At 48.4% G+C, this 20,260-nt stretch overlaps 11 protein-coding genes across 11 annotated transcripts; 10 read left to right on the forward strand and 1 right to left on the reverse strand.

The window, feature by feature from the left end:
* Window positions 1-524: 524 nt before the first annotated feature.
* N7478_010246 (uncharacterized protein) lies at window positions 525-1,149 on the forward strand (the record flags this gene model as incomplete). The annotated part of the gene is made up of 2 exons (XM_056926460.1): window positions 525-844; window positions 960-1,149. 2 exons carry the CDS (start codon window positions 525-527, stop codon window positions 1,147-1,149), a joined length of 510 nt encoding a protein of 169 aa, XP_056775830.1.
* Window positions 1,150-2,236: 1,087 nt separating this feature from the next.
* Window positions 2,237-2,716, forward strand: N7478_010247 (ankyrin repeat domain-containing protein; the record flags this gene model as incomplete). The annotated part of the gene is made up of 1 exon (XM_056926461.1): window positions 2,237-2,716. One exon carries the CDS (start codon window positions 2,237-2,239, stop codon window positions 2,714-2,716), a length of 480 nt encoding a protein of 159 aa, XP_056775831.1.
* A 436-nt stretch (window positions 2,717-3,152) lies between these two features.
* On the forward strand, window positions 3,153-4,110 carry N7478_010248 (uncharacterized protein; the record flags this gene model as incomplete). The annotated part of the gene is made up of 4 exons (XM_056926462.1): window positions 3,153-3,581; window positions 3,641-3,728; window positions 3,774-3,976; window positions 4,033-4,110. 4 exons carry the CDS (start codon window positions 3,153-3,155, stop codon window positions 4,108-4,110), a joined length of 798 nt encoding a protein of 265 aa, XP_056775832.1.
* Window positions 4,111-5,207: 1,097 nt separating this feature from the next.
* Window positions 5,208-5,785, forward strand: N7478_010249 (uncharacterized protein; the record flags this gene model as incomplete). Its single annotated transcript, XM_056926463.1, has 2 exons — window positions 5,208-5,318; window positions 5,384-5,785. 2 exons carry the CDS (start codon window positions 5,208-5,210, stop codon window positions 5,783-5,785), a joined length of 513 nt encoding a protein of 170 aa, XP_056775833.1.
* Window positions 5,786-6,203: 418 nt separating this feature from the next.
* N7478_010250 (uncharacterized protein) lies at window positions 6,204-6,768 on the forward strand (the record flags this gene model as incomplete). The annotated part of the gene is made up of 2 exons (XM_056926464.1): window positions 6,204-6,399; window positions 6,485-6,768. The coding sequence occupies 2 exons, from the start codon at window positions 6,204-6,206 to the stop codon at window positions 6,766-6,768; spliced, it is 480 nt and encodes a 159-aa protein (XP_056775834.1).
* A 771-nt stretch (window positions 6,769-7,539) lies between these two features.
* Window positions 7,540-8,512, forward strand: N7478_010251 (uncharacterized protein; the record flags this gene model as incomplete). Its single annotated transcript, XM_056926465.1, has 3 exons — window positions 7,540-7,664; window positions 7,716-7,768; window positions 7,833-8,512. The coding sequence occupies 3 exons, from the start codon at window positions 7,540-7,542 to the stop codon at window positions 8,510-8,512; spliced, it is 858 nt and encodes a 285-aa protein (XP_056775835.1).
* Window positions 8,513-9,722: 1,210 nt separating this feature from the next.
* On the forward strand, window positions 9,723-10,360 carry N7478_010252 (uncharacterized protein; the record flags this gene model as incomplete). The annotated part of the gene is made up of 2 exons (XM_056926466.1): window positions 9,723-9,866; window positions 9,914-10,360. The coding sequence occupies 2 exons, from the start codon at window positions 9,723-9,725 to the stop codon at window positions 10,358-10,360; spliced, it is 591 nt and encodes a 196-aa protein (XP_056775836.1).
* A 975-nt stretch (window positions 10,361-11,335) lies between these two features.
* N7478_010253 (uncharacterized protein) lies at window positions 11,336-11,683 on the forward strand (the record flags this gene model as incomplete). The annotated part of the gene is made up of 1 exon (XM_056926467.1): window positions 11,336-11,683. One exon carries the CDS (start codon window positions 11,336-11,338, stop codon window positions 11,681-11,683), a length of 348 nt encoding a protein of 115 aa, XP_056775837.1.
* A 194-nt stretch (window positions 11,684-11,877) lies between these two features.
* N7478_010254 (uncharacterized protein) lies at window positions 11,878-12,681 on the reverse strand (the record flags this gene model as incomplete). Its single annotated transcript, XM_056926468.1, has 1 exon — window positions 11,878-12,681. The coding sequence occupies one exon, from the start codon at window positions 12,679-12,681 to the stop codon at window positions 11,878-11,880; it is 804 nt and encodes a 267-aa protein (XP_056775838.1).
* A 373-nt stretch (window positions 12,682-13,054) lies between these two features.
* N7478_010255 (uncharacterized protein) lies at window positions 13,055-13,280 on the forward strand (the record flags this gene model as incomplete). The annotated part of the gene is made up of 2 exons (XM_056926469.1): window positions 13,055-13,153; window positions 13,182-13,280. The coding sequence occupies 2 exons, from the start codon at window positions 13,055-13,057 to the stop codon at window positions 13,278-13,280; spliced, it is 198 nt and encodes a 65-aa protein (XP_056775839.1).
* A 2,361-nt stretch (window positions 13,281-15,641) lies between these two features.
* Window positions 15,642-16,031, forward strand: N7478_010256 (uncharacterized protein; the record flags this gene model as incomplete). Its single annotated transcript, XM_056926470.1, has 2 exons — window positions 15,642-15,798; window positions 15,967-16,031. The coding sequence occupies 2 exons, from the start codon at window positions 15,642-15,644 to the stop codon at window positions 16,029-16,031; spliced, it is 222 nt and encodes a 73-aa protein (XP_056775840.1).
* Window positions 16,032-20,260: the final 4,229 nt, after the last annotated feature.

Here is a 20,260-nt window from a genome sequence, read left to right on the forward strand (position 1 = left end):
TAGGCTTATAATAAATATTGTGGATTCACTGTAGACCAATACATAGACAGCCCGTGGATTACTCGGGATGGCGCAACATTGGTAGCTTTGTCGAACCATGCCTCAAGCGAGTCACTCATTTACCCTCCAAAAACAAATTAGACGATGAGTCGGGTTAAAAGTGATGTTGACTGAATTAGGACGTGTCTATCATCCATGTCGGTTCCCAATGTGATTTGCAATGGCTCCACAGTTGGCCGCTGTTGAGTCCACACATGGGCACTCAGCAATCTCGTTGACTCACCAGCATCAAATCAAAAGAAATTATCCAGGGACCACACTTTCTGGATGTTTGAGTTTAGTTCATCTCCTGACGGCCCATTGCAGGAGCGAACACGGTCCCATAGAATCCCTCAAAGGCATTATGTGCATGCGTGACTCACTTAACAAAATGCGGTTGCCACTTCTTTGGTATAAAGAGCAATCATTTACCGGCTGCATTTTCTAACTAGTAAGGAGGGTTCGTTTCTTGACTGCCTACAAAAATGAATGCGTATTCTAACGACTCGACTGCCGACCGGCGACAGCGTCTCCGCCAGAGATTGCAGCGTGCTCTCTCGCTCTCATCTTGTGATTCCGATGGCTCTGGAAGTGCCTTGAGTGATGACACCACAGTAGATGATCCTTCCTTCCAAGTTGAGGAAGACGAGCGCGAGTCCCACCTCGGAAGTGATGAGGGAGAGCAATCGCCGGGCAATGAACATTCCGCCCCCACCAAAGGGTTGGCAAGAGCCTTCCCTTTACCTCAGAATGCCGAGGCGATTGATGCAACAGACAGTGTAATTGCCATCCAGTGTCTAGCTGAGTATGTCCCCGTCTTCCTTTCTTGAGACCAACAGCTAACCTGACTGAAGTCTAGATAATCGGATGAAGTAAGTGAGGAAGCTGGACTGTCCCAAACACTGCTGACAACTTCTTAGTGGCCTCGAACGTGCTCTGCATGAGCAAAGTATATGGAATGAATCGACAAACCATTTGTTGGAGGATTTCAGCAAGCGATTGGCAGCTGTGGAAACGGTATTTCAAAACGTCAGGGACACGGGAAGGGCGGGAAGGGAAGCGACGGGTGGTCGTCGCTCTACCCGGCAGAGTGCGCAGCCACGTCAGTGAAAAGAAGCTTATTGGGCAGGTATGACGATAGGGTTCTTGGAAGGCATAAGCTTGTCTTAGCCACGTTTTTCTCGAAACTCGAAGGGTGATGATGTGCGCCGAGGAGCTGTTCTTTCTTCTCTTCAAAATGAGACCCTTCCTGTGTATGCTATCTTACTTTCCTTCAAATAGTTATACTCATCTTTCCAAGCAAGTCATTCTAACAATGGAGGAATCAAGACTCAGATACCGCATCGAACAAGAGCTGCAGGGGAGATTCAGCTACGCGGCGTCAAAGGTCTCTCGCCACAAGCTTGAAACTTGCCCCTCTTTTCAGCCGATTTCTGGCCATGTAAAGAAATATCAAAGTGAAAGCTTTGTCAAAGGCTCATAATCATACTCTATTACTACCTCAAAGATGTTCCTTGACGCTCGGAGCATCCTCACGTCTAGGCACCATATTCTTTTCGCCTCGTTTTTATAGCGTATACAAAATATGAAAGCAACAGCGTGCTAGGGACATGAATCTGTGAACTATGTCAGAATTGCTGGCTCTCTTCTTTGTGACAATGTTGGCCACGCTTATATACCCTTTTCCCCCGGCGACTATTGACTGCGAAGCGTTCGGTTGGTCGGTGTTCAAACATGGATACTTTTGATAAGCATCTCGTTTTCAATTTTCGTGCCATTCAAGGGAAAGAACTTGGAATTGCGCCAGTCTTTTCAAAGATAGTGCGTCCCGGCCGCGCACAAAAATCTTCTCACTCGCCAAGCCTTTTTACTCGTACAGTGGCGACCGCTATCGCCTTCCATGTCGGAAACAAAGAGATGCCCTTACAAACCCTAATCACATGATAGTTACACTAGCCTGACTTTTAATATTACGTAAGTTACCCGTTTTAATAATTCAAGGTATTGAAAATTTAAAAGGACCGTAATCTACTAATCGCTGACTGAGCCAGGTTTTTCTGGGGTCACAGATCTTCCCCTTAGATAAACCAGTTACCCCTCTTTTCTGGCTCAATCTCTTCAACTCCTAAGCTCTACCAACCTATATCCAAGCGAAGAAAAAAAAAAATTTCTTTAAATCTTTGTTTCTTAGACAAACATGTCATCAACATGGACCCACAACGATTTAAAATCTTGGAACGATGCTATCGGTGGCCTGATACTCAATAAACAACATGATGTGCCAGACTCCACTGGGAAAACTCCACTTTGGCATGTTGCAAACTACGGATATGCCGACTGCGTGCGGGAATTATGTGCTGCTGGAGTGGTTATTGATCGGCAAGATCGTTTTGGGCGGACTGCCCTATTCCGGGCGGCAGTAGGAGGACATACGGAAGCTGTTAGGATTCTTCTCGAATATAAGGCCAACCCCGACGTCTGGAAACCAAATCAACTTTCGCCAATCTATGAAGCTGTCATGAACAGACATAAAGAAGTTGTAGTACTACTTCTTTCCCATCAACCGAGAATTAACATCCCTTTGACTGGCCCCACATCCATTTGGTCAGCTGTCGGAGACGACCAGCAAATGAAGAATTTACTGTCAAAGTATGGAGTGACTCGGCAAATAGCCTAGGAAACCCCTTTGTGCGGTTTATACGGAAGGTAATTATGAATATCCCAAAATGTCCTTGAGGCCTCGCTTCTTCCTCCGTTGTTTAATACCAGGCAAGCTAATGAGTGTAGTGGCTAGCCAACGCAAATACAGCGAATCCCGAATACCTTGTTTTGGGACTCTGCCTTACAATATTCCGTTCCTGCTATGAATCATAGTAGGAGTGTCGAGACTTGATCCCTTTACTAGTGGACAGTGGTTGGGTTATCTCTTTCTATGAACCAATTTACCGAAGTCATGGAAGTGTGATCAAATAGCATACGCCGTAATGTAACTGTTTGGTACTTCTTAGCCTCCATCATACAATTCCCATTCACGGTTTTAAATACAGGGATGATCATATTTGGGTTAGCGTGTCATGTGATTAGGGTTCAAGAGAGTATTCCTGGTATCCGACATGGAAGGCAGTAATGGTCGTCACTATACATCAAAAGTCGTTACAGGCGCGCCGAAGACTCTTTGCCTTCCCCGTCTCCTAGCCATCGCTGATCTGAACTCCGCATTTCTTGTACGGCACGAACGTCCATGGGACACCTATCAAGAAATCTTTCACGCGGATCTTGCCGGCGAAGTCATCTTTGCTAGCCGACGCACACACCGATCCCGCATTGTGGCCATTCGAAAGTATCAGAGGCAGGACGCTCGCCGTTTGATCGACCGATTCGGTCACCTAGAGCATACCAATGTACTGAGACTCCATGAATGCTATCTCTACGGGGATTCTAGGTTCTTCCTGCTTGATGACCTGCCCTTCACTCTAGGAATTATTTCAGAAAGTCCCCGGGTTCATCTGAATGAAAAGGAGCTGAGCGCTATATTGTCTCAGGTATGTCAGGCAACATTTTTTACGCGGCGTATCCTGACCCATGTCCTGTAGGTCATCAGTGGGATGCAATATTTGCGCTCATTTGGACTCATCAATCGCTTGGTTGCGGGGACTTTCTACTTGGACTGGACGGGGCTGTCAAGATCGGTGCGTCAACCACCCTTGGTAGTGATTCAGACTGACATTCTCCAGCACGCTTAGAGCTCTGTGTAGACTGCACGCCAGATCAGGCTGAGCAGGCGTACCTGTCAATGATTCCATCACTAGCCTTGCAGCTCATGCACAAAGATCAGGAGAGCGAAGAAACTCGCATCGCACATTGGCCGATCAGGTGTGCTGCAAGCCGATTCCTGGCTGTTGCCAAGTCAGCAAAGTCAATTCCGGCACTTCAGAAGGTAGTTGCACTCCCATTAAAGCTTCCTCTGTGTGACAGTCTTCTAACAAAAGGCAGAACGATTTTATCGCCAGCAATGCTAATGATGGGAAAGAGCTCGCTAGTCTTGTTAGGCAACTACTCTGCTCTCGATAGATCATGACGATAGCAATCGTCTACTTTGGTGGAAAGTCTCTATTCCTCGACGAGTATATGTGTGACTAGTTCACACAGCATAGTTTTCTAATCCAATAACCCTGTCATGAGGCCTCAATCATCAAACCTCCGTCAACTTTGCTGACAGTCTACTTAACAACATTGAATAAGCCAGTCGAAAGCACTCACAAGCTCAATTGAGGTCCATTCTAGCGACGAGCCCATTTTTTTAGTAAATATCAAAGTGACCGCCTATCGCAAATGCCAATGCCGGTGTCCACGTGCTTTCCGATGCATAGTACTGTGTGCATGTGCGGGTGTCTCACTTTGCCCTTTGTGGATCCTTTCTGGAAGTGGCGTGGCTCTCACAATCCCATTCTAGGAAGAGAGTTAGTTTCATGAGGTGGATGAAGAGATACCCAAAACTGACTGCGTAATAAGAGACCGTGGGCGAGAAGATTGGGCTAGAGGCCTGTCACGGATCAATACTCGGACAATGAAGGAATGTGGCTAACATACCGCGATGGAAAGAAGCAGCGATACTCCCATCAGCCAGAGCTTTATATTGACCATTTTCACGAGCGTGGGGAGAAACAATCATGGCGGAAAGGGGGCATTTATGTTCGAGTGCACGCCAACGTAGGGTCGAACGACCGAGAAAATCAAAAGTGTTTCTTACTGTGATATTCAAATGATCGCATAGTCAGTAGCTCAATCGTAGGTCGAAGGTTTTTTCTGTGAACACCCCTCACATTGTCCACGACGATTCGTTATGTGCACTTGAGTACAATAAAATTAGTTTCCAAGACAGTGTCGCATATTGTCTGTTGCATCAGCACGTCCGGTCTAAACTAATTGACTCAGATGACTGTCGAAAAGAAAGGTCTGGTGAGTTGTCGGTGAGTAAACAAATGGGAGAAGAGTTGACCAACAGTTGCGTCAACTAAATTCAAATTTTTCGTGTGCAGTAGCCTGTGTTTGAACCATGGTATGAGTTCGAACACACTGCACAAGCAAATATAAGATGAACATCTATCGCCTTAATTCTCATTTCATCTACCTTTGCAACTCAGTATTTCGTTAAGTTAACTCGCACCATGGACCCTCTTCCCAATATCGCCTCTCCTCGTCATGCCACCGACCCCAACGAGAGCCCGTCTTCTACTATGATGCAGGAACAACCTGCAAAAGAAATTCCCGACCAGCAGGTACGTTCTACATCAAAAACTATTTGAGCCCCATCGTTTCTTCGTTAGATTCTAATGTGTCTCAGACGGTGCCAGACAACAGCATTCCGGGTAGCTCCCGCACGATCCTTAAACAGCCATTCGAAGACATACAAGAAACTTTGGCTGATCTCGAGATCAGTGACCCCAAACTAGCCTTTCAAGCGGCTCGACTCGTCGGTCTATACCGACGCTTGTGGGAATCCTGTGTTTCTAAGCAAATGCGGGAGGTCCAGCTTGTGCGGGAGAACCATAGTTTGCGTGAGGCTATAGATCATACTCAGACAGAGAAGCACGATCTCAGCATACGTGCGGAAGAGCTGAAGATCAAGTTGGAGGCTTTCGATCGTGCGTTCGAGTCCTCGCGACAGCAAATCATGGGCATCATGGATATATGGCGTCAATGTGAGTGCGGAGATCTGGACGATGTGATAATGGAGGCGGAATAAATGGTTTGGAAGACTGGTCTGTTCAAGGCAGGATTACCTTGCTGAGAAAGCCTTATTGCTTGTCCGTACCTTTTTGTATGTGATATATTCGCGCGGGTTATCCAAGTAGCCCTTCCCAAATAAGAAAACAGAATCTCTGCTAGGATACCTGCCGTACTTTTCAATCTGTAGATGTCTTTGAATAAGAGCCCGAGGGCACCTGGCAAGATCTGTAAATTTTGATGAGCCAAGAAAGGGCCATGCCATACCAAGCCATGGGGTTCGTCCGCCTGCCAAGCGAATTATTTAAAGGAGAGGGTGTCCTGACAGAAAGATATCCAAATTTACCAACTCATTCCTATCCTTGAGAAATTCATTCATATATTTCGGTCGCTATCCCTTTTCCTGTAAGGATTTTACAAGAATGAGTTGTTCAGACATGATCAACTTGCGTCGCCTGACATTCAACGTCAGTCAGCCTTGCCGTGATGAAATTGATCTGGACTTGGACCTCGACGAGATCTCGAGGGGAATATGCACCGTGTCAGCTGGCCCACCTGACGTTGAGTCTGATGGCGAGCTGCTTACCGAGGAACCCTCAGAGGCGACAAATTGCCACTCCTCCACGACCGATTGTTTGCTTTATTCTGACTCCTCGGCTTCTTTCTTTTTGGGTGGCCGGGCCCCAATCCCCTCTCGATTGCAGCATCCATTGATGAGATGTTTCATTTGATGCTACCCATGAGCGACCTTCAGATGGCACATGTCCTCGAGTTTCGTCTTCTACGACTGGATCCGTGCACCGGAGAGATGATTGCGCAGGATATCTTTCTCTTACCGCGAGTCGAGACTTTCCTGGAGAATCTTCACCGCTTGCAGGCACAGATATTCGACATACTTCGCCTGACTGCAGTGGGAATCCGCTTGCCATCAATCCGAATGCTGGTGCGACCGCTCGCGAGGGCTCTCCCGTTTCACAACCAGGTATGCAGCCCGTGTACTGATCACGCGAGTGGTCGGATGCTTTTAGATCCTGCCTTTTTTGTGCACAACTCGATCACAAACTATCGTTAAAGAGACATCTCGCTTTCCCCTTGCGAATTAGAGTGCTGCGTTTTCTTTTGGAGCTCGAGATTGTGTTGCGTCTTCAATAAACCCCAGTCAGGGACTTTGCAATGAGACATATTCTCAATTATGAAATAAAATACCGACCTCAAGATATCTCACCGCAAGAAGATTTACAAGTTGGAGGTCAACTTGAATCAGCGATTTTGTAGTCATTCAATGAGACTTCAAACAAGTATGTACTCAAACTCGGCATCATAAAGAGACTCCAGATTGCTGTTGCAGTACTGTAACGGAAGATATCCTCATGCGTTTTGATGAAAACCATCCATTATCAACGTGTTGATTCAACAGTCACCTTACCAGTCAAGATGGCCGTCGACCTTGTTTGTCGACCGTTCGGTCAACATGCTCAACTGTTCTTTCACCTTTTGTGTACCACAAAGTCTGGACAGACCAAATTGGAAATTAGTGTCCCAAAGCTTGCATTCAGGTGTAACGCGAGGTCACGCCGCCAGCTGCAGTCGTGCGAATTTTCAAACTCGCTTTCAGCACATAAAGTCTAGTCAAAGAATATCCTAGCTCTTGTCAAGTGTGGCATTGTCTCCGCTGAAAATGTGCGCTTTTCACTCAGACTGAGCGCAGCAACCAACGCTTGATCAATATCCCAAATTGCTTACTTTGTATGACAAGCCATCGCGTTGTCCAATATGGGCAAAAGCCGGAAGCGGATCAGACGATACCAGCGGCATGACAACCATGCAACTCCAAAAAATGACCAGGCAGAAGAGAAATCGCCTCTCATCGGTTTCATTCCATGCCAAACCGAGAGCAGGTAAGTGATTCTATCCGATAGAAGGTCGAGACTGACCACTCGAGCTTCAAGCTCCTGCCAGATGCAAAAGTCCCTCGATTGCCTACGCACAAAGAAGACCTTTGGTGCGACATCATTCTACTCCTACATATTATTCTACTTCTCATGCTAACAGCACTTCTTGCCCAGAGGTCATGCATGATATATACGCTCTGGTCGACTTACCCATCGCATACGTCCCGTTTCGTGTTCAACATCTTGTTCTCCTCGCCCTCCAGCGGTATTTGGAAGCCGAAGCTTTTCGCTTCGTACAGCAGTGGCTACCAAAGGAGGCTGAGGCGAATGGATGGTCCTGTGCAGAGGAGCTGGAATTGCACAAGCTATTTCCATTTTTGAAGAGACATTTTCGAAAGCTTCCGCTGTCTGCATTTCCACAGAAACAAAAGCCTCCGCCGAACTGGCACGAGCCAATTTGTGCCATTCGCCATGCTGCGGTGCACCGTATCTCTCAGAACCACAACTCTCTTTTAAAAATGGTAAATAACGCGATTGGACTGGTGTGGTTATTGAGTGGGAGTTGCGAGGCCAAAAAACTCTATGAATTCTGGATTCTCCTAGACTATATCCTGCCGCAGACGCACCGAGCGCAAATAGACCACTCGCCAACCCCGGTGTTGCAGACGAAAGGAAGCCGGCGAGCCCCCAATCGCAAAACCCTTCAAGCTGAAATATTACAGCAAGCTTCCCTGCGCAGAGCTCTTGGAGGTGTATTCCAAGCCATAGAAGATAAGTTCGTTCTTGAGTTCCGGCAGACCCTGAAAGAGATCGTTCCGGCTTCAAGGAAGCAGGACACCACCTCTGTTTCATGAGCTAGCCAGCAAGAATGAAGCGGCCTTTGGAGGTCTTTGAATATAGTTGGAAACCGTGTCAAATCGTCAAAACCTGCAATTGCTATCGACGCGCGGCAGTTTGCTCGAAAGACAAGATCAGCTGCTCCGTCTATCGATTTTGCTGCGGCAATTGTGTTGAGTGATTTCTCTCCGCCATCAATGGCTACGCTGTCATGGTCGGGCTGCTACGAGGAACGACAGTCTTGCGATACCGAGAATGCAGTCATAGCCCAACAGACTGGTGTTCCCTTCGTCTAAATTAGCAATTTACATCACATTCAAAGAGAACAGCACAAGGAAATAATTTGAATTAGAAGTGACCACTGGACAGTCGCGTATGTTTTAAGATGCTGGTATAATCCTGACTCTTGGCCAACAACGATCAAATTTCAGCAGCTTACCAACCCTAACACGCTACTACAGTGATAAATCTGACCAAGCAGTATATCCTCCAAATGAAATAATAAACGTATGAAATCCAAAAAGCTTTTAGGTCTCATTCCCATACACTCCCCTGTTACTTCGGCGGAATGGGCGTCGATGAACTGTAGCAAGACGCTATACAGTGAAAGAGGGCTTTCAAATCCATCAAGGTCTCGCTAGGAGCGCAGAATCACTTCCCTTCCCCCTTAGTCCGCATCTTGCATTATTTAAAAGTCGCGCCGAAAGAACCGGACGAAACAAACCGAAAAGGCTCCCAGAGAGAAAAACGTCGCCATCCAAAGAAGGGCGAGCATGGATCCCCCCACCCGCGCTTGGCCACCGAGGTCACCGAGAAAATTGTTGATAGTATGACTGAGAATGCCATACATTGTGGTCACGCCGATGGTAGCCGCCGTGACTAGAGCCAACGAGCACTGAGAAGTCAGTAGGTTTCAAATGAATTAGAGTTTCATAACTCACCATATGGAACGCTGTGAGTAGCTTCTTGTGTCCACCGTAAAACTCCCTCCATACGCCAAGCACTATTGCTAAAACGGTCACTATGAGCCCCAGGATGCACATGCAGGTGATGCCATGAGAAAGCCTTGCATAGCCACTAATACCGTGATCCCCTTTATCGCGTAGTATATGGTCGACGAGTGGGGAGGCTGATCGTAGAATCGCGGATAGGTCGAAGTAGAATGATAGGCTCGGGTTGTGTCGCCCATCCCCTCTCAATTTGTGCAAAGAATCAAAGACCTATGAAATGAAGGTCCCAAGGAGAATCAGTACCGACAGATCTGCTGCTTGGTTTACCATATTGGCTTCCGTTGTGGCTGTGATCTGCTGGAGCATTTTCTTTGCCGGGTGCACTTCGTCATCTACATCCGAACACCTCTACCTGATGGAAGTAAGCGTGCCTAGGAATAATTCGCATACTCAGCTAATATCGCGTAGGTCAACCTGAAGGGCTTTCCAGAAATACGGGGGAGCTCCATTGGTCAGGGATTCTCGCAGCTTCTTCCTCGCGCCCTCCCAATCGGCGTTAGTCCCAAGGAAATACCAACAGAGATTGGATCAGCCACCTCGGGCATAGCAAGCACGGTGGAAAACACGCCCCAGGAAGTCGCGGGTGCGGCAGAGAACATTGCTAGCGAGATCAAGTTACATCTGCCAGACTATTATCGCGTTGGCCTTTGGGGATACTGCAGCGGAGATGACGATCAAAAGGCCGTGTGCTCTCACCCGTTGGCCAAAGGAACCGGCACAGTATTTGTATGCATCAGGCTGCGCCAATCTCAGGGTAAGGCTACCTATCATGCTATTATGATTCATGCAAAACCATACGGTCTGCAAATGCTAGATGCAGCTAGCCACGTCATCTGGTGCGCTTGCAATTATTGAGTACAATTCCACCACATACTTGAGTGTTCCACCTCAGCTTCAAGAAAAAGTCAGCTCATTTCGAAAGAAAGAACTAAGAGAGAAAAAAAGAACATCAGAAATGTAGCTAAACTATGTAAGGCTCAACCGAAATTTTCGTTCTCTTTTTTGTTGCATTTTGGGCAGTCTCAAGTACATGTACACGCGACTTTACCTTGCTTTGATATTTCAACTGAGGTGGCGAAAAAACTCTCAAAATGAGAATCGTGTTGCGTTTTTGAGAATTTCTTCTGGGCGTTGTACAGTAGCGAACTTGCCACATTGACCCTTACAACTAACTAACGCTGTGACCATCAGCGTATATCAATGGTAAGACTAACAGTGAAAAAAGAATTTCTTGCGACGAGAATTCTGCAGTGACGTGTAGCAACAATTTTTTTGATGCACTTACGTATCTAACACAAGCATGTTAGAAATGAGCCTGATCCTGCTTCACCTCTTTCCAGTAGTCTTCGTGAACAATGAAGATTTCAGACTTTGTTTCCCCTATGCAAAAAATGATGGCAGTATCATGATGGGCTCTGCCTACAAGTTCAATGTGGGTTTAGAGGTTTTTCGTTGTTTTTTTACTATTTAGTCAATCTCATCGGTAATAAAACTATAAAAAGGCCTCGGTTTCAACCACCATATCCGCCGGGGGCATTAAAGAATAGTTTTTGATAGGTGCACTTGATCCGATTTGCGTTGGAGGGAGACCGTGAAAAGGGCAACATAGGTTCAACAAATGGTATCAATTCGACGTACCCAAACATACATGCTCCGCTTCCCAACCTCGCGGAAGAAAACACAATTGTGCCATTATGAGGTAGGGATCGTTGGTCTCAAGAGATTAGGAGGTGTAGATTTTACTTGATATGAAGGAGTCAGGAAAAAGGAAACTTAGATCTACGAAAATTCTAGGCAAGGACGTACAGTATACTTGGGGCAGCCCAGACAATGGTGAATGGACGCGTGAAGTTGGGTCGAGGGCAGACCAGCCAGTGTGAAGCCAAATACTGCCTGCCCTTCACCGCTTCACCTGATGTTTGTAGCCCGACGAGTCAACGTGAGCACGCACCCATCAAGAATCACTCCCATCAAGAATCACTCCCATCAAGAATCACTCCCATCAAGGATCGCATCACCTCAAAGTCGCTCTCAGCACCATATCCCACTTTCCAGGCCGAACGATCTTTGACGGCTCAGGTCACCTTATTGGTCAGCGTCACGAAAATCCTGCCTGGACGGGGTCCTGGCATTGGGTTCGCGAATGAGGGATCATTCAGACAAACTGCCTACTTTTAACATATGTCTCGTGCAGTTCGAGATGGTCGCTTTGAATTGGCTCATCAGTGGGCATGTCGAGGTACCTATTGCGTAAAGCGGTTTTACTAAATACGACTCTAGGTATGGCCTACGAGAGAGCTTTGAATCGACTGAACTGATAATGTGATGATTGCATTTCCCAGTGGGCTGCCATGGCTCATGATTTAGTCTATCTACTGTGCAAGTCTTGGCTTCTTCAGTCCCCATGGGAGTTGCAGTCCCCAGGTGAGATGAATACTGGTCCCTAGCACCACGCAGAGGTGCTTGCACATTGCCAGGGGGCCTTGATTTCGCAGATGTCCCTGCGGAGTCGCTTGATTTCGCAGCTGTCTCCTGCGGAGGCGCTTGATTTCGCAGCTGTCTCCTGCGGAGGCGCTTGATTTCGCAGCTGTCTCCTGCGGAGGCGCTTGATTTCGCAGCTGTCTCCTGCGGAGGCGCTTGATTTCGCAGCTGTCTCCTGCGGAGTCGCTTGATTTCGCAGCTGTCTCCTGCGGAGTCGCTTGATTTCGCAGCTGTCTCCTGCGGAGTCGCTTGGTTTCGCAGCTGTCTCCTGCGGAGTCGCTTGATTTCGCAGCTGTCTCCTGCGGAGTCGCTTGGTTTCGCAGCTGTCTCCTGCGGAGGCGCTTGATTTCGCAGCTGTCTCCTGCGGAGGCGCTTGATTTCGCAGCTGTCTCCTGCGGAGTCGCTTGATTTCGCAGCTGTCTCCTGCGGAGTCGCTTGATTTCGCAGCTGTCTCCTGCGGAGTCGCTTGGTTTCGCAGCTGTCTCCTGCGGAGTCGCTTGATTTCGCAGCTGTCTCCTGCGGAGTCGCTTGGTTTCGCAGCTGTCTCCTGCGGAGGCGCTTGATTTCGCAGCTGTCTCCTGCGGAGGCGCTTGATTTCGCAGCTGTCTCCTGCGGAGTCGCTTGATTTCGCAGCTGTCTCCTGCGGAGTCGCTTGGTTTCGCAGCTGTCTCCTGCGGATCCTCTTGGTAACGCATTTTTCCTTGCGGAGAACTTATTTGACGCAGCGGTCTCCTGCGGAGAACTTGGTAATGCAGCGGTCTCCTGCAGAGAACTTGTTGACGCAGCGGTCTCCTGCGGGTCTCAATTGTCATCACAGCGTCCCCCTGCGGAGTTCACTTGGTAACGCAGCGCCCCCCTGCGAAGCACTGTTCTTATGTCACTGGGCTTGGATCAGCAACAGCCGTCGTCACGGAAGCCTCAGGCCCGAAGGTCCGAGGCGACACACCGCGGCCGCGATGTGTGAAGAAAGAGAAATAGATCGGGGGGAGGAGCCTGCTTTTATAGACTTCAGCTACGCTTTCTCGCAGATACCAGCAGTGCAAATCTCTCACCGGGGACGTCGATGCAATGTCTTCACCGGCCTTGACCCATGAGTTGGACGCTGCTGGCGACTGGATCGCCAATCATGTTGCGCCAGACAGCACCACGACCGTTCATTCCACCTGGGTGTGTAGTATTCCTGACTCACAGAAAGTGCGGGTCGAATCAGAAAATTGGCGCAGTTGCAATCGAAGGGCAAAGAGCTGGCTCGCCCATGGTTCACAATAGTGTTACGGTGACCTCAGAGAAGTGAGTCAGAATGAAGGTCCTCAGCATTATGCTGCGCGTGTGAAACTGCCATGGTGGAGGACGGTGGGCGGGCCATCGGTCTATTTTGAAAAGGCCCGTCGAATTGCGTGCGGCTTCCATGCCACCTCCGCTTGACTATGCCCAAGTTCTGGCGGCTTATTGTGAAGTACTGAGGTACACGGCTTGACAGGTTTTGTCTTTGCTGCACATTGAGAGAAGGCATGTCTACATGATTGCTATTCAGGGGTATTCCTCCATACATCCATTACTGGACTTGTGCAGAGTTCCATGTGTCTACGTATTCTATTTAAGGGCTGATATTATGTGACCAAGATTGGCAGCGGAGAGGCTGCAGAGAGCTCTGAGTTCTTGGTGATTGTCAATATACTCTGATTATGGCATTACTATCATAAAGCCATGGCATATCAACTTAGTGAATAAGTGTCTCCAATTCTCATATTTTTGAAGGACGCACTTTTGTGGTTTTCGTAGAGTAGTGTATGCCCGGCACCCGCTACTTGAGGAGCGGTCCTTTTTGCTGGAACGGCCGAAATGTAATGGAAAGCGATTCCTTGGACGCCGTAGAGATTTTTCGGGGGTCGCACAAAATTGAGCAATCTCTCATTCACCATCATTCTCTGAGGGCTTCCAGCTTCCTCGCTGATCATTCACTGTCGTTCACTCAACGTTGAGGCACCAGAGTGGATATGGTGACCCCACCTCGACCCACGGGCCGCACCGGTGTGGATCCAAGGTACCCGGTGTTGGCTCAACTTGACGACCATGCACTGTTATGGTCTTGCCAATTTGGGCTGCCCAAGGTTCGCATTCTGCTTGAGGGGGGATGGCAACTTCTACATTTCCTCCTGGGCGTGTATCCTGTGTTGTGTTCACACCTCGTCCGCTCATACAAAGGTGGTAGAAGCGGGGCGAGCAAATGCATTTTGTTTGCAGGTATTTATTTTTCCGCTAGTTAATGGGTCAGAGAAAGCCAGGACAGTAGTCAAGTCAGTAATCAAAAGGAGGCCTTTTCAGCGCTCGCCTCAACTTTCACTTTTCAACAGGCATCTGCCATTCCAAATATTGTTGATCAAGCTCCTGTTTTCTCATCCCCGTTGAGTCAACTGATTCGCGAGTTAATAAAGTTTACGACCTCGTTTTCTACATCCCCAATCAGCCTTACCCGGACTAGAACTCTACCTCAACGTTTCCTCAGAACAACTGTTTGTCATTCCGCATATTCTTGGGGCGCTTCATGTTTGCTCATCACTGTTGATTCAACTGAATCAGCTGGTGAATAAACTCCGGTTTCTCAATTAGCCACTCCTCCACTTTCTTGGTGGCATTTCCTGGCCGCATTCTATCTGTATCTTGAATCCTTGCCAACTACTTGTCATTCGGTCTTTGCTGCTCCTGTTTGCTCACCAATGGTGAGTAGCCATGTTGATTGAGCGCAGAAAACTGCTCGCTGGAATGCTATGTTCGCTCTTGGATAGAAAGAACTAGCAAGCCTCACAATCTGCCACTCTTGAGTCCTGACTGGAGCGCTGCAGAACTAAGCGAAAGACGAGGAACTCCGCCCTGGGAGGTATAAATATGCCCCCATCCGTCTTGCTTGACTTTCCTCTTGCATGTCTCCTCGCACATCTCATTTGCGAAGATTGACTTTGATCATCTCCTTTTGTCTACTACTTGTGAGTGTACCCAGTCATCAGCTCAAGACTATCTATCTATCACTGATAACACGCTTTCTCTAGGACTGATATACGAGAAGTTCAATACGTGAGTACCACCCTTCCTTAATTAAAGCTTACACTAACGCCGTTTATTCCTCGGATTCCACTAGGCTTCCAATCTGTCCACCGGGGCAGCAAGACATGTACAAAGGTGAGGTGTCAAATTGGTTTGATCCATGGAATCTGTACTATGTCCTATCTAACGATCTCATAGTAGAGCTTCTCGAAAGGTCTGTGTACAGTCAGATCTGAACACATTCGATGACAATCATGACAGCCTCTCTACCCCATATATTACGGTAGAGCCTTTTTATACGGTAAGCCCAATAACAACTCCATGAGGTCAGTCGCTGACCAAACGAACTTCTATCACAGGAACCTTCTACAGAAAGGTGAATGGATTAATATATCACGAATACCGGGGAACGCTGAGTGTGATCCGTATCCCCTGATCTTTGATTGAGTCTATGTACATAGAGCTAACTTCCTTTCTATGGCAGACATATTCACGGCCCCCTGCCCAAGTCCTGGCGTGGGCTATCCCGGATGCTGAATGGCTTATGAAGCTTTCTACCCTCTCGATCTTTGACTCGGTAGCAAGGGACAAGTTGTCGGACAGAGCACCCATCATGTACTCAAGGCAAGGGGGATTCCACCTCGAATACAAGAGACGCTCCCTGAATCGAAGCGTCTCTAGCCTTGTGCCTTCGGTCGCCACGCCGACAGATACTGTCAAGAAGGAACAGCTCGTCAATCAAATCAGCGATGAGGATGTGATGCCATTAGGTACGTATCTCATATCGGCTGATCTCGCTCTTTTCCATGGGGCTCTTTGCGCTACATTGTCCAAATTAATCCACGCCTCGATGCTTCAAACCTTCACGGTATAGAACGTGGGTGAGTGATGGCACTTTTCAATCAATTCGCTCATGACAGATCATTGACCCTTCACAGAGCCTGTCGATACACCGGCAGCGAGCCAGTGTGTATGCCATACATGGCGCGTGCCACTAAAATGAAACACAAGCCCAGGGGCACTGCAAGGCTATATCGATGGTTTCAACATCATCCGCCCACACTCCATCTGATCCGGCTCTCCCAGGATGAATAAACATTCATCTGCCTGCAATCAGCCCTTGCCGATACCATCGAGCTCCATGTGATTGAATGATGAAAATAGCCCCTCGTCAACTTTATTGGCTTCAGCAGGCAATGGGTTGGCCAGTTTCGCCAAGCAAATTCAGTGTCAGCTCTAAATCATCGATCTTTTTTATGTACACTGGGGAAGCGTTCAACTAACAAGAGCGAGCTTCGCACACTCAATGGGCATAGCGCCCGCAGTCACGAGAACTAACCTTCATATCTCAAGCTATGGATTATCGGTCATTTCGGAGCGATGAGGACTACGGCTAGTTATGCAGCCATGTTGAACCACTTCTTGGCTGGCAAGGGTTGCGCTTACGTCTATTTTCACATGCATCAGCTACTTTCGGCATTGACAAGAGTATCCCCTTTCATGCTGACCTATCCTTATTCCTCTTCACTGGATGCTAACACTGCCTATAGTGCGACTGGTTACCGACGCGCTCCTCACCTACCCACTCCATGCGCGTATCAGCTGAACATACCCTTCGACGCCTGCTCCGAGCACTAAGCCCAATCGCACTACGAATCTACTACAAGAAGCGCATTGCCCACATTAACCAACAGGTGGCTTTATATCGCGGCCGCCCCCGCATTTACATTCGTATGGCTGACTATCGTTCCAGCAAACCTCTCACGTCGATCGAAAGATTTATTACCTGACCCCCGCTCATTGGTAATGCCGTCGTCTCTTGTCAAGAGCTTGGTTTTAAGCGGCATTAGACGCGAAGCCTGCTGCAGTCAGGCTCTGGAGGTTAACAGTGGACGGCTAGCCTGGCTCCCTGTCTCACCTCACCCAAGTCAGCACCCACACAAAATGGACAGTTTATGACAAGTCCTACTGTTGGATCCGCATTATGCATTCCGATGGCGGATCTCCATTGTCATTAGACAAGGCTACTTTGCATCAGCGCCTTCCGCCTTGGTCATCTGTAAATGTGCTGAAGGGACGTGCTCTTGTCACGCTGTGAGCTAAGCCTGTTCCATGCGGGCCTCACATTTATCTAGAGGCAGAGCTATTCAAGAGTACTACTTATAGGCCTGTGGTGGCCATCTCGCTGTCGGCATGGCCACTTATGACGCGTCTGCGGTACGATTGATTGTCGGTTTGAAGGGGTGATACCCAATAATACACACCCCGAGAAGATCAAGTTGATTGAAACTTGACTCTACACATGGAGATCTGAGGAGCCAATTCCAATGATGCGATCAAATCGCGACATCTTGTGCACGTGGCTGTGCGGGCTTTCTGATGGGCCGAATTATGAAGCAACTTCAAACACAAAGAAAGTGCCAACCTTTACAGTGCTTTGTGAATGTTCAAGACGGCATACGCCGACGGAAGCAGACTTGGGTCGCTGTTCTTAAATGGTCCGACGCGTCGCTGACTACTTGCCGCAGCTAACTTCGCGTGACGTCATTTCCCAAACGCGTCTCCCTAGGCTTCTTCGCGATGAGTTCATCTCACAAGCGAGCCTCGATGTACGAGCGTGCAATTTCCATGAAGTATGAATCTCTCTCCTTTGAGATTTCTCCAACGGCTGATTTTTTTTTATATTCTCTTCTCGCTGGGGCTACACCTGCTCACGCTCTTAACTATCTCAGCGTTTGTGAGCGGGAAACCGTATCAGACAAATAGAAAAGAGGCCAGCAGGGAGCTCGAATGGTCCGAGCAGTGCTCTTAAGAGGGCAACTTGGGTCTTTGCCTAATTCAAGCTAATTGTGCAATCAGACTCGTAACCAATCTTGAGGGCGCGTTGGCAGGGATGCGACGTTCAACAGTGTGATCAGCAGCAAGGTCAACCAAAAACTTGACTTCAGGAAAGAGCTTCCATACATGACAGGGGCATATTACGGCAGCATCGCCTTGTGGGCACTCACCGCGTCCCCGAAGCTAAAGGCCAACTAGTCCAACTTGAATCGGAGGAGCTCCCAATCACAGCTCGCCCTAATAGGGCTTTGGTGGTGTGGTATCTGAATGAAGCTACTTACTCATCGTCGAGGGACAAGAGGGATTGGGCTCTACCAGATACACATCTACTATTGCGAATCATAATCGTTGGCACGAACACTGCCGAGTAGGCTCTAGTGGGATATTCTGAGGTTGCTTCCATGAATGGTAGTGACCGCGACCTCATAGCTTGAAGTCATGGGTTTGACACTAGAGACTTCTCTAACGGATGCTGTCTGGCCATGCTGTGTGCCTGTATCAGTCGGATATTACTTTGTTTACTATGCTCCAAAATAACCTCGGTAGTGGTTTCACTGCGGCAAATTTCGGTCGGAGGAGACCAGGCAAGGAAGTCGCTCTACTACTCATGGCTGGTGATTCTACTATGTGTGATGCGCGATTTCCCAGGCAGGCCTACTGAGAGACCCATTGCTAGACATTCAAACTCCATTCTTGGGTGCTTGCGAGATGTCCGTATGTGACCAGGCGGCTTTCAGTGCATAATATGTCTCAACAAGTGATGATTGGGGAAATTACCTGCCCTTTCCTAAGGTTAAAATGGAACATTTTCCAATCAACTTAGCTCTTCTTATAGATACATCGGGATTAACTCTGATGGTGTGGCTCCGTTCCTGTTCTGCACCAACCTGGAATCACAACAGCTTGACCCGGCTTCCACATTTAACTCCCGCCTAGGGCCGGAGAGGGCCGACACCCGTAGGGTGGCCCCGTATACCGAAGGCCCGCCCGAACCAAACGCCACAACCCCCGGAGGGAAAGTCTAGAATGGTCCCACGGGCACATTGGGAGCGACCGAAGGGAGCGGACAACTATGGACACGTTCTATCCAGTTAGGGCCAGATATTCCCACGGGGGATTTCGGAATGGGCCTTTCAAGGATCAACCTCCAGGTCCTGATCAAATGAATCTCTCCTCACAAGATCGTTCCACATCCTTCAAAGTGGATACTCGGCACCACAGAACGAGTTTGATTCCAAACAGAGCCTTAGAATGATAGATCCCGTACGCTTAGTGTGCGACCTTTCATTACAATAAGCAGCGCGGCTCGGACGGAAAGATTGGACGTCGCTGTGATACGTCTTAACACTGAATTTTCACTTCTTGAAATTACCATTGGAGAAGGCCTTTCCATGTGGAGCTGAGATCGGAATAATTCACTCTTGTCGAAGTTTGAGGATTGGAGAAAGTCCCAAGACGAAGATAGTGAATTGGTCTTGCCCGTCGCCTTGGGGGGCACCCCCGGCAATTGGAAATTGCCTCGCCGACCCCCCTGAAGGGAGTCTCTGGGGGACCCCGCCCCCCGGCTCGAGGGCGCTTGAGCAATGAATCAAATCCGGGCGAGGCCGCAGTTCGGAAAAGTGATTTGATACCAGATAAGTGGCATTTATGCAGATGAAATGCCCGTATTTTGCGACGAGCATCAACGCTCTCGTTTACTGCAGATCCTTCTTGAGACAGCCGAAAATATGTATCAATGCCACGTCGAGCTTTTCCCTGCTGTGGGCCGCATGTCGGGCGGGTTCGCTCGGGGCAGTCCAGAACTTGTTGACCCAGAGGTTCATTCAGATCAACGTAAAAGCCCCCTCTGGAACTTCGCCCCTTCACGTGGCTGTCATCAACCAACACTTAGATATCGTGTCTCTTCTTCTCTCGCAAGGTGAAATCGCATTGAATGAGGTTGGGCCCTCGGGCTTCACGGCCCTCATGTTTGCTGCTGCAAGCAGGTATACTGCATGTGTTGAGCGGCTGTTGCGCCACCCACAGATTGATCTCCAAGTTCAAGATCCTTACGGATACTGCGCTTTCGGCTTGGCGATACTCAATAGACATGCTCGGGCAGTGGATCTTTTAAGCAGTGCATTTGTGCTGCAGAGAGCACAAAAGTTAGGCTGGCCATCGGGCTAGCTTTGCCAAGACTGAGTGGGGGAGAAATGGAAAATTTGAGTAAAAATAATATTTTGCGAGACTGCTATATTCCCCAGCCTAGGTTCAGATGACTCAAAAATTGCTAGGTAGCTCAGCTCAGCGAGCACGGACGTTAGCCAACAGCCCACTGAAAGTGCGGTCCGCTCAATCACCGACTTCCCCGCCCTAGGAATTAATACTATTATAGGTTAGCATAGGCATAGCCGT

This window comes from Penicillium angulare, assembly GCF_028827245.1.
Source record: "Penicillium angulare strain IBT 27051 chromosome Unknown utg000007l_segment0_segment0, whole genome shotgun sequence".
NCBI classification, from domain to species: Eukaryota; Fungi; Ascomycota; class Eurotiomycetes; order Eurotiales; family Aspergillaceae; genus Penicillium; species Penicillium angulare.